An 11,675-nucleotide genomic window follows, 5' to 3' on the forward strand; every position below is an offset into this window, starting at 1 on the left:
GGCTGTAATCAGTGAATTAGAAAAAAAACACCCCAGCAGCGATCTTCTATGATAGATTTTTTTCCCCCTCTGCGCTCGCCTTTTTCCTGGGCCTTGCCCCCCCAAACCCCTCCAGAAGAGGGAACTTTTTCTCCGAGGGGGCTCCAAGGAGAAGGCCATGAATTACGAATTTGAGCGAGAGATTGGTTTTATCAATAGCCAGCCGTCGCTCGCTGAGTGCCTGACATCTTTTCCCCCTGTCGCTGATACATTTCAAAGTTCATCAATCAAGACCTCGACGCTTTCACACTCGACACTGATTCCTCCTCCTTTTGAGCAGACCATTCCCAGCCTGAACCCGGGCAGTCACCCTCGCCACGGCGCTGGCGGCCGCCCCAAGCCGAGCCCCGCGGGCAGCCGCGGCAGCCCAGTGCCCGCCGGCGCCCTGCAGCCGCCCGAGTACCCCTGGATGAAGGAGAAGAAGGCGGCCAAGAAAACCTTGCTGCCGCCCGCCTCGGCCGCCGCCGCCACCGGCCCTGCCTGCCTCAGCCACAAAGGTCAGTCCAAAGACTTGGCCCCAGGTCCTGGGACCCTCTTCCCCTTCTGGGTTGCTCTGATAGCGGTTATGGGGGAGGGGAGCGTGGGCTGGGAGAGAAGGGGGAGAGGGAGAGATGCTTGGCTGCTTTCCCTTCCCCTGTGGGCTCAGGAGTGGGTTTGATGTGGAGACAAGGGATCCACAATGAGACATATATATATTTTTAAGAAGGGGGTGGGGGAACTTTCCCTAACTTGTGTAATGTGGGATGATTTATTTGAGTTGGAACTGACCTCCTCTTGTCTAGTTGTCCTAGAGTTTGGCTTTTTGACAGTAATGAAGAGTGATAGATCGCTCTTGCTCAGCTAAGCAGCTGATGCATTAATTATAAATTGTGGTGTGGCTAATATAAAGTTTGCTCCCGGATGGAGAGGTTGGGGGGAGCTACAGGCAGGAATCTGATGGAGGTGGAAGAGATGGGGTCTCCCCAGGCTAGGCTCCCAGGAAGGGCAGCACAATAGCTTTACTGCATCCAGGGGCGGCCATTTTGTTGCAGTTGATCTTTTCTGCTATATTTATTCTCCAGTGGAATAACCCCGCTCGGACCCCTCCACCTCCAACTGTGCGTGTGTCTCTTGTTGGTTTCCCTTTCCTCAGAATCCCTGGAAATCGCCGATGGCAGCGGCGGGGGCTCTCGGCGCCTGAGAACTGCTTACACCAACACGCAGCTTTTAGAGCTGGAAAAAGAATTTCATTTCAACAAGTACCTTTGCAGACCCCGAAGGGTGGAAATTGCAGCGCTGCTGGACTTGACTGAGAGACAAGTGAAAGTGTGGTTTCAGAACCGGAGGATGAAGCACAAGAGGCAGACCCAGTGCAAGGAGAACCAAAACAGCGAAGGAAAATTTAAAAGCCTCGAAGACTCTGAAAAAGTGGACGAGGACGAGGAAGAGAAGTCGCTCTTTGAGCAAGCCCTCAGCGTCTCCGGGGCCCTTCTGGAGAGGGAAGGTTACACTTTTCAGCAAAATGCCCTCTCTCAGCAGCAGGCTTCCAATGGACACAATGGCGACTCCCAAAGTTTCCCAGTTTCGCCTTTAACCAGCAATGAGAAAAATCTGAAACATTTTCAGCACCAGTCACCCACTGTTCCTAACTGCTTGTCAACAATGGGCCAGAACTGTGGCTCTGGCCTAAACAATGACAGTCCCGAGGCCCTCGAGGTCCCCTCTTTGCAGGACTTTAATGTTTTTTCCACAGATTCCTGCCTGCAGCTTTCAGATGCAGTCTCGCCCAGTTTGCCGGGTTCCCTCGACAGTCCAGTAGATATTTCAGCTGACAGCTTTGACTTTTTTACAGACACACTCACCACAATTGACTTGCAGCATCTGAATTACTAAAAACATTAAAGCAAAACAAAGCATCACAAAAAAAAAAAAAAAAAAGACCCCTTTTACCAGGTGGTTTTGCCTTCCTTTATTTTAATTTTTATTTTATTTTCTTCTTGACTTACCCTCTCCCTCTTTTAAATGTTGGAAGATTTTTCTGTTGAGTGATTCCCTTGATCCAGTTTCAGAATCATCTTTTCTCCAGACTATTTTGGAGTTTTAGTTGTTTTAAATCTAATCCAACAACCCTCTATGTGATTTCCTGAAAGCAATATATGAGGCCTGCAAGAAAGTGATCATATAATTGTATCTTCACTTTCTTTTTATTTTTGTATTACGTTAGGGTGCATTGTCATGCGTATTTTTGGTAGAATAAATTCTCCTTTGCTATAAGTAGCTTTCTTATTCCCCCCCCCCTCCCCTTTCTCAAGGCTCATAACAGTTTCTTTTTCCTCTTTTAGTCTAACTTGGTAAATAAAATTCTGCTCACAATCCACTTTCTTTTCCAATTTTAATATATTTATTGAATGGGCATGTTCAAAGTCTTCAACAGACAGAAACAGCAACAATAAGGAAAGCCAGAAAAGGGTTAGGGCTTCTGAGAAGTGTGTTTTGCTTTTTGTTTTTTTTTAAGGGAATGGATTAGGTTTTCAACGTAGAGGTTCAAGCCATAGATTTAAATAGGCAATAGAAACAGGATTGGGCAGCCTGAGTTGGGCCAAGCCCAAGCTTTTGAAAGTGGAGAAATAAAGTGCCTACAGAAACCTCCAACTCCAGGAAGGAGGAACATGGAGTTTCTTTAACAAGCTACCAGTCTCCAGGTCAATAACTAAGTTATCAACAATTCATTTATTTATACATGTTTGTTTCAAATATCTACATCCCAACCCCCTCCCCCACAAATTCCAAAACATTTTCAGTGTGGTTGATTAGTCTCCCAGCTGTTGATGGGTCCAGGCAAACAGGTCTAAAACAGAAAAACAAAAATAAAACAAAACAATGGTTACTAGCTGGAAAATGCACTTCAGAAAGGCTTCTTTCCAATCCTCTGGTTCAGTCATTCTAGGATTCTTTTTTTTCCCCAGGGTCAGAAAAATCAATATTTCATTCTTAAATCTGTTTACATGGCAAATAATGGATCATTAAAGCTTTGAAGTCAAGTTAGCAAGATGAGATTTAAAGTGGAGTGTTTCTACACCCCAGGTTATAGATTAACCCAGTTTCTAGAGAAAGAGAAAAAGCACTTTAAATGAAATATCAATAAAATGTGATCTAGGGATGTTGCTGGGTTGTCCTGTTTTTTTTTTTTTTTTTCTCCCTTCTTATGTCTCCCCATGTTTATTTTTCCCTTACTGAACTCTGTTCTGATGGCTACTTACCGTGAGAAAACGCAGAGTGTAAGCAACATGTGTGGGGGGTGGGTTGATTTAAGAACCCGGCTCTTAACAGCAAAGGATTGGAAGTTATGAGGAAATCGCGATCTTTCTCCACGGATTTACTGCCTACCTCCCCCACCTTTTGCCCCCTAAATCCTGGCAGCGGCGGAGGCGAGTGAGGACCCGGGTAGGTCTCCTGCCCTCGGCGCGGAGCGGAGCGGAGCAGGCGGCCGGGCCGTGGCCAGGGCTAAGCCGCTGCTGTTTGCGATTCATCCTCCACTCATAAATCAAACGCTTTCTATGAATGAGAATGTCATCAAAGAGATCAATTGCAGGAACACATGCACAAATAAAAATCCTCTTACGTATTTGCCGGGGATCCCCGTCCGAAAGCATTAAGTTAGAAGGCGTTTAGTCATAATTCATTTTTATTGCTCTTTTAAAACAACAGCAGCTTGGCTGAGCTGCGGATGCCTTGAACAGCTCCGGGCCTCGGCGGCGTTTTGTCTCTTCCTCGCTCCTTCCCTTTCTAGTACAGCCATGAAAGGCGCTTTGAGCCCAACAGGCGGCTTGCAAGGGACCGGGCTCGCCTTTCATCCAGTCTTCACGGGCGGTTTAAGAGATTTTGGCTCGAGTCGTGGGGTGCTGGCCTACTTGCCCCACGGACCTCGGGTCTCCTACCTGGCGGAATGAGCCCTGGGATTTCGTGGGGGTGGGGAAGGAACCGCGCTACGGAAGCCCCCGGGCTCGAGGCCAGAGGAGGCTGCCTTTGTGAGCCGCACGGGGAGAGCGGCGCTCTGGGCGACCAGCTTGGGCGGAGTCGGCTCAGCCGCGGGAGCCTGCCTGCCCGGAGCGGTGCGCGGAGGCGGGTCGGTAGCCCGCCGCTGTGCAGCGGACTTGTGTGCGAGCGAAAGCTTATGTGTGATCCCAAGAAAAACATTCCACCCACGAAGGCCGGGAAAAGAAGCCCGGAGGGAGGAAGAGAGGTGGAGAGAGAGGAGCTCAGAGGCCCAGAACTAGCAGAGGAAGGAGAGAGGTTGCAGACTGGGGTTACTTTGTGGTGTGAGCCCTGCGGCGGAGGGGGTCGTGCAGACCCGGGCCGAGGAAGCCAACAAAGGGACAGGAGTGAGGCAAGGGCCAGAACCTACCGACGAGCTTTGGCTGGAAGAGCAGGTCGTCCGCAAAGCCAGCCTGGACCCCCTAATGTCCTGTCTCCTTCCCCCCAAGAGCCCCTTCTCTCCCCCCTGGCTGGACGCCTGGCACTCCCAAGGAAGCCACCTCCAGGAGGGCCTCCTTGCCTTTTCCCTTCTCCAGGATGAGGTTCTCCAGGTGCTGAAATGGGGGGGGGGGCAGGAGTGACCTTTTCGGGCCACCCTCTTAACTATGATTGGGGATAGGTCACAGGTCACAGGAAAATACCTTTCAAAAGGAAATGTTTAGGAAAAAATGCGCCTTTGCTTCTGAAGGAATCCACAGTCAAATGTCTGTCCGTTTTCCCTCTTGAAGAGACAGATTAGGAGGGAACTTGTATAGGTGGAGAACAGAACACAGAAACCTGAAAGGCTAACGCCTCTGAAATGTGCCTGCCTCAAGCAAAATTTCCTTCTTTTAACCGGAGAGGGAAAGCTGGAGGGGAGTGGGAACCCCAAAGCCACACACGATCAGATAAATTTGATCCGTTGGATCCCCATGTGGTGAACATGGTCAGAGTAATATTTGTATAGCATTGGCTGCAAAATTCTTGTATGATGTCTGGACTTCTTTTACCTAAGAATGCATCAATTCTTCGCCTCTTTTCGGCCTTTTCTCTCTACAAGCCAAAGGCTGACACGAGGCCTAATAGTAAAGAGCAATTAACGACCCCGTGGGCATCGGGGTAAGAGGAAGGTGGTGGAGAACAGGAACGCTGTCCTGGGATGACGCTCAGATTTGCACGTGTCTCTCTAGGGGTAGACTTGCAGGTTTACACAAGGAACTACACAGTCAGTTACAAAAGGGAGGAGGTGTTGCTGAGGAAGAAGAGAATGTCCCGTCCACCATCAGCCATCTGTCCCCCGCCCCTCCCACCTGCCAGCTCCCACCCCCACTTGAATGGGGGGGGGTGTAGATAAAAGAAGCTCTACCACTTCTAACGTCCCCCTCCAGAAAACAAGAAACTTTGCGGGGGTGGGGAAGAGGAGTTCATCGTACTTCGCCAGAGCTGTGGTCTCACCCTTTGAGGCCCGGGTGGGAGCCTGCAGGCTCCTGGTTCGTAGGGAGCCGGCAGATGGCCTGCAGCGCAGGGCCCGGCCCCCACGCTGGCCACGTCCGCTATCGTCATCTCTCTTCCCCCTCCTCCTACCCCTCAAAATCCAGCGGCGGAGTTGCTCCCCGTAGGGCTCCCGGAGCAAAGCTAAGTGGGGAGGAGAAAGGGGCGGAGAGCGAGGAGAGAGGGAGGGCGAAGAGCCGGGCCACCCCCAGCCTTGGCCAGCAAGCCTAGCTCCCAAGGCTCACCCCCTCTCCCAGGCGTCGAATTACAGAAGCTCCCGGTTGCCACACTAACAGCCAAAGGATGGGGAGGTGTGGGCGGGGGGAAAGGGGGGGCGGGAGGAAAGGAGGCTTCAGGACTCTCCTTGAGGAAGGGAAGTTTTCTTTCTTGCCCTCATTCCCTCCACGCCCACTCGGGTTCCTCCGAACCAGCCCTCTGCGTACTTCCCTCTCCATCCCGACTTTAGAGACCTGGTGGCCTAACCATGTCCTATGCCACCGTTCTCGGCCCTTCTCAAGGCACCATAGAAGGGACGGAAGGGAAAGAGCCCGGAAAGCGACCCTTTCAGTTCCTGGCTTTCCGGGCTCGGCCAGTGTGCTAGTGGCGGCCCAGCGAGCTCCTCCTCCCCACTGATTCCCAGCCCGAGAGATCGCGGAGCCCTTCGTGCTTCTCACCTTTTGCCAATTCATCTTTCTGGGCGCGGTGGAGAGGGGGGCGGTGACGGGGGATGCCTTCCAGCCCCCGCCTCCCGGGGAGGTGGGGAGGGCGATCGGAGTCGGCGCGCGCAGAAAGCAGCCTCTGCTCCCCTTCGCCTTAGCGCTCCGCTTCTGCCCCTGCGGCCGCTGCAGCTGCTGCTGCCGCCCAGGCTGCCTGGGGGGGCGACTGCGCGTCACCTAGACTGAGGAGCGCCGGGGATTTAAATGCCACTGAAACGGTGATCCATCACTGCAGGAGCCAACAAACTTTCTCAGGAGGCTCCGCCATTGGCTGATAGAATCACGTGCCCCTCCCGTAGCGCCCTCCGCCCTCCCGCCCCCCCCTCTTGCGCACTGTACATTCATATCATTTTTCTTCTCGGGCCCCATGGAGGAAGTGAGAAAGTTGGCACGGTCACCCAGGACTTCGCAGGACCCGGTCACTCAGTGACAGATGGACAATGCAAGAATGAGCTCCTTCCTGGAATACCCCATCCTCAGCGGTGGCGACTCGGGGACCTGCTCAGCGCGAGCCTACCCCTCCGACCACGGAATTACAACTTTCCAGTCGTGCGCGGTCAGTGCTAACAGCTGTGGCAGCGACGACCGCTTCCTAGTGGGCAGGGGGGTGCAGATCAGCCCGCCCCACCACCACCACCACCATCACCACCCCCAGCCGACCACCTATCAGACTTCTGGGAACCTGGGAGTGTCCTACTCCCACTCGAGTTGTGGTCCAAGCTACGGCGCGCAGAACTTCGGCGCGCCTTACAGCCCCTACGCGTTAAATCAGGAAGCAGAAGTAAGTGGTGGGTACCCCTCGTGCGCTCCCGCTGTTTACTCTGGAAACCTCTCATCTCCCATGGTCCAGCATCACCACCACCACCAGGGTTATGCCGGGGGCGCGGTGGGCTCGCCTCAGTACATTCACCACTCATATGGACAAGAGCACCAGAGCCTGGCCCTGGCCACGTATAATAACTCCTTGTCCCCTCTCCACGCCAGCCACCAAGAAGCCTGTCGCTCCCCTGCGTCAGAGACCTCTTCTCCAGCACAGACCTTTGACTGGATGAAAGTCAAAAGAAATCCTCCCAAAACAGGTCAGTCTTGCCATTCCATGAATGCTCCTTTATGATTCTGGAAGGAGCTGGTATGCTTAGTTTCCAAGGAAAATTAATCATTTTTTTTTTTTCTTAAGAAAAGTTCTGGCCTCCCACTTCTGTTATAGGGTGTGGAGAGATTGTCCAGGTGCTTTGGGGGCAGAGGAGCATCTGGGACTGTTGTGTTTCCAAAGGGGCTGAATTTTAGAGGTTTAGGAAGTAGGAAGTGGGTAGGTTGTGTGTGTGTGTGTGTGTGTGTGGAGGGCATTCTGTTAATATCTCCAGGCTCCATTAATCACGGTCTGACCATGCTAATGGTTGACTTCAGATCAACACTTTACACCTCATCACTCACCCTCCCAAGCCCGGATTAGGTTGAGAAAGTCTTGATTCCCCCCTTTACCTGAAGGTTGCTCTGAAGCATGTAGGGAATCTGATATGATTATAAACATTTTTACCTTTTCCTCTCATTGCCCCCAGGGAAAATTGGAGAGTATGGCTACGTGGGTCAGCCCAATGCGGTACGCACCAACTTCACCACTAAGCAGCTGACGGAGCTGGAGAAGGAGTTTCACTTTAACAAGTACTTGACACGCGCCCGAAGGGTGGAAATTGCCGCCTCCCTGCAGCTCAATGAGACCCAGGTGAAGATCTGGTTCCAGAACCGCCGAATGAAGCAGAAGAAGCGAGAGAAGGAGGGTCTCTTGCCCATCTCTCCAGCCACTCCGACGGGAAGTGAGGAGAAGGCTGAGGAATCCTCAGAGAAGTCCAGCTCCTCGCCCTGTGTTCCTTCCCCGGGTTCTTCTACCTCAGACACTCTACCTACCTCCCACTGAGGCTGCCCCAGCCCCACTCAGCAGCCAGGGCTACTCCTCAGGCTGGGACTTCTTACCCAAAGCACATTCTTAGCTTATCTTCCTTTCCATTTACAATCTCTCTCTTCCTTTCTGATCCTATCTGGGGAACTCCTGGCTGGGGATAATGTGTTTCCAGAGAATTCTAGATGAGAGACTTGATGGGGGTTGGGGGGAGGGGGAAAAGGGTGTTAGCTCCCTAATGCAGCTTGAGTGCCAGCATTAATTTTCTGATGGCCCCTAACACCCCTACTTTAAGGAGATTTCGACTGAACCTACTGCTCCTTTCAGATGCCCTTTGGAAAATAGTCTCCTTTGCCAGCAGAAATATATCAGAGGGAGGCCTCTCATCTTTTATCTATCTGTATATTTACAGTTCTCTCCTACTTTGCCCTGAAAGTAGGCTGGAGAGAGAGGAGAGTCCAAGAGCTCATGAAGAAGAGATTCTCTATGAGCGTGTTTACACAATTAATTCATCCCTTAATTTAATTTAATTCCATGTGTGTGAGTTTGCTGGTTGTAAATACTTTGTCCTGAAAGATTTATCTTTATACAGATTTTCTAGAAATGTTTAGATTAATGTTTAGATTAAAACAGGGTGGGCAAACTCTCAAAGGTGGTACAACTTTGTATGTGATTATAGGTTAAAGAATAAAAGTTCTCACTTAAAATCAATCAGATGCCTCAGAGGGTAGTCTTAGTTTCTTTCAGTGAGTTAAGAAGGCCTGCAAAATACAAGGGTCAGAAACCTTGCTTCCTGGGCTAAATCTCTCCCCATCCCCACCCCTTTCTTGTTTCTCTGGCCACACTCTATTTAAAATTTGTGCTGGATTATCTGGGACCTAAAAGTATTATTCAAACCAGCTGCTTCCTTCCACAGTTATCTTAGCTGGATATGATGTATTTTCAGCTCAATTGTTAATGTGATGGATGGCACAATGAATGTGTATTTTGTGTGATTCGTGAATAGTCTTTTGCATGTCGCACAATGTTTTGGTGTTCCTGAAGTACCACACTGAGTTCTATCAGTTATTCTTTTGTGATATTTCCCATTTCCTGTACAATCATGAGCAGCTCTGGGATCCCGGGGTGGTGTGATCCAGAGCAGAGTTTACGGGTCTTAAGATGTCTGTAATAAATATATTCAAGTTTCAGATATGCTTCAGCATGGCTACAATTTGCTGGTTTCTCCAAAGTTGGCTCATTTCATGTGGGGAAGGGGAGAAGCGTGGTGTGTATTTTCAAAGAGGTGGGCCTTTTCTTGAGGAAAAAAAAGTAAAAGCTTTTCATCATGTAGCTGAAGCTTCCCCTATGAGTGTAATTGCACCTAACACTGTCTATGGAATAGGTTGGTTTTCTCTAAAAGAGCAGCAGTTGCTGTATTATAATCAAAGTTCATCATGGAAAAAAAAATGGTGAAGAAATTTATGAAGCAGATCTATTTTTGAAACAAACATGGATACTTCCAGCAGTTGCTATATTATAATCAAAGTTCATCATGGAAAAAAAAATGAATGGTGAAGAAATTTATGAAGCAGATCTATTTTTGAAACAAACATGGATACTTCCTGGGTCAAGTGCTAACCTTTTCACCTCCAACTCAATGTTGACATATATATAAACAGAATCTCCTTCAAAAGCTGAAACTCTTCAGTCAGTCTTTCCTCACATCAGTGAACCAAGAGATTCACATTTAATTAGCTCCAGTATAAAGCTGTTTGTGGATGAGGTCCCCACCCCACCCCTCTTCCTTCTTTTTGGGTTGTCAGTGTGCCAAAATATTCCACTGTTTAAACTCAGTGTGGTCTGTACTGAGCAAAACCCCCATCCCTCTTCCAGTTCCTCCTGTCAATATCCACTCCTTCCTGTCACTTTTTAAACCCCAGCTCCCAATTCCTTCTGGGTTACACATCTCATTCCCATCAGATTCAGCTTTGATTTCACAGCCTTTAAAGGGTCTACTGCTCTAATTTCATGCCATATAACCCAGAAAAAAAAATTTTTTTCTCTAGGTTCAACAGGTTCTTCCAGGTGAATTTGTGGAAGCTGCCCTGAAGTTGATCAATATTCAAGTTGCTTCTGACCAACACTTGTATCTGCTGCTCTCAAATAGAGGAAGCCAGCAAAGAGTTCTAAGTGACCCTGCTCCCAGACCTGTTACCACGTTCCCTTTACTTTCACACAGTTTTGGAGGCTGTAATTTAGCCCGAAGAGCAGAGCAGAAATTTTACAGCATCACAAACAAATACAGACATATGACTTCCTTCCTTTCCGAAGGGTGTTTTACAAAGGATGGGTTGGGGTTCAGGGTGGGAGGGGAGAACTCCTACAAAAGCTTATAATTTGCAGGCCTCCTAGAGCATCCTTGAGATTTCCTGTAGTTCCCTGTCAAAGGGAGCAAGCCTGGACTCTGCAGGCGTGGTTGCCGCGGCCATATCAAGAGCACCCGATACCCGGCGCCCCCCCCAGCCCCACCCCCGCCCCCGCCCCCACCCCACTCCTGGGTTTTGGGCTTGCTTCTAAAAGACTCAAGTGGATGGAAGAGAACTTCAAAGTCAGTCAACTGTTTCTTTCATTTCCCGCCTGGCCATATACAGTATCTTTTGTTTATTAGTATAAGACCACACAGCAAAACAGATGGCTGGTTTTGAAATACTTTAATGTGTTAAAGTGTCATTTGCATGCCACTGCCGAGATTTCAATATCTAAAAGCAGAGCCGACCCACTGGAATCCCAGAGATTCCAATCTTCAAGGTGCTGGGTTGTTTTAATGTAGCTGAGAGGAGAACAATGAATTATGGCAAAACATCCCAAGCTTTCTCTAGGTCATGGAATAAATCAGTTAACAAGCAATGCATTTAGGAAGCATTAATATACCTTTCAACGAGGAAAACATTTGTATCTTTTTAGTTGTACCTATCGATTAAATCAAAGGCGCTTAACACATCTTATTTCAAGGTCTCTCTTTTTCTGTTTAGGTCTCTGAAGAGCACAGTTAGCTCCTTGAAAAAATGACAGCCATGGTAACTGAAATGACAGAGGATAGAACATAGAAAATAACATTTTACTGATAAATTGTAAAAGGACAAGAGTCTCAATTAGGGACTTGGGCTAATCGCAGTATAAAATTCCACTTCTCAAATGCTTTTCCTCTCTTCTCTCACCTTCATTCAAAGTACTCCAGAAATTCAGGGTGTTCTCAAATGGGACTGAGTTGAAATTGGGCTGTGACTCTGAAGTCTGTTCTCGGTTTCACCTTTGAAAGTTTACTTTTGGAGGCCATTCAGATGCCCTGGTGTTTTCCTCTGGGGCAATCAGATTCAAACCGATCAATATTTACTCAGTCTGAAAGGGTTGTTGAAAAGGCTGCTAACAACAAACTGCTTAGCTGCTCACCCCTGTTTAATCTCAGGTTCACTGAAAGTTCAAGAAGAGATGAATGCAATGATGGGTCACTTTAGAATGAGTCCCAGCGGTTTATCTGAGCTCTCCGCTAAAGGCAA

The 11,675-nt window shown here is 49.1% G+C and overlaps 2 protein-coding genes and 1 long non-coding RNA gene across 7 annotated transcripts; 2 read left to right on the top strand and 1 right to left on the bottom strand.

Moving 5' to 3' along the window:
- The first annotated feature begins 157 nt into the window (after positions 1–157).
- On the top strand, positions 158–2,588 carry HOXA2 (homeobox A2). Its single transcript, XM_055590540.1, has 2 exons — positions 158–536; positions 1,172–2,588. Exons 1-2 carry the CDS (start codon positions 158–160, stop codon positions 1,909–1,911), a joined length of 1,119 nt encoding a protein of 372 aa, XP_055446515.1. The 3' UTR covers positions 1,912–2,588.
- Positions 2,589–2,729: 141 nt separating this feature from the next.
- On the bottom strand, positions 2,730–7,977 carry LOC129659316 (uncharacterized). Of its 4 annotated transcripts, none has more exons than XR_008717959.1 (3): positions 7,848–7,977; positions 6,198–6,421; positions 2,730–2,866 (listed from the first exon to the last, which is right to left on the bottom strand). It is a non-coding gene; the product is annotated as an uncharacterized LOC129659316 (long non-coding RNA). The 4 variants fall into 4 exon arrangements; XR_008717958.1 differs by having other exon boundaries at positions 7,777–7,899; XR_008717961.1 differs by lacking the exon at positions 7,848–7,977 and adding an exon at positions 7,278–7,292.
- HOXA1 (homeobox A1) lies at positions 5,531–9,926 on the top strand. 2 transcript variants are annotated; one of them, XM_055590541.1, is made up of 3 exons: positions 5,531–5,834; positions 6,613–7,318; positions 7,799–9,926. In XM_055590541.1, the coding sequence occupies exons 2-3, from the start codon at positions 6,673–6,675 to the stop codon at positions 8,152–8,154; spliced, it is 1,002 nt and encodes a 333-aa protein (XP_055446516.1). In that variant the 5' UTR covers positions 5,531–5,834; positions 6,613–6,672; the 3' UTR covers positions 8,155–9,926. The 2 variants fall into 2 exon arrangements, with proteins under 2 accessions (XP_055446516.1, XP_055446517.1); XM_055590542.1 differs by lacking the exon at positions 5,531–5,834 and having other exon boundaries at positions 6,394–7,020; positions 7,224–7,318; positions 7,799–7,935.
- Positions 9,927–11,675: the final 1,749 nt, after the last annotated feature.

This window comes from Bubalus kerabau, chromosome 8, assembly GCF_029407905.1.
Source record: "Bubalus kerabau isolate K-KA32 ecotype Philippines breed swamp buffalo chromosome 8, PCC_UOA_SB_1v2, whole genome shotgun sequence".
NCBI lineage: Eukaryota > Metazoa > Chordata > Mammalia > Artiodactyla > Bovidae > Bubalus > Bubalus kerabau.

Coding starts and splice junctions, on each gene's coding strand:
- HOXA2 (XM_055590540.1), top strand. CDS start 158: ATGAATTACGAATTTGAGCGAGAGATTGGTTTTATCAATAGCCAGCCG. Junction 537..1,171: donor TGCCTGCCTCAGCCACAAAG/GTCAGTCCAAAG, acceptor CCCTTTCCTCAG/AATCCCTGGAAATCGCCGAT.
- HOXA1 (XM_055590541.1), top strand. CDS start 6,673: ATGGACAATGCAAGAATGAGCTCCTTCCTGGAATACCCCATCCTCAGC. Junction 7,319..7,798: donor AAGAAATCCTCCCAAAACAG/GTCAGTCTTGCC, acceptor CATTGCCCCCAG/GGAAAATTGGAGAGTATGGC.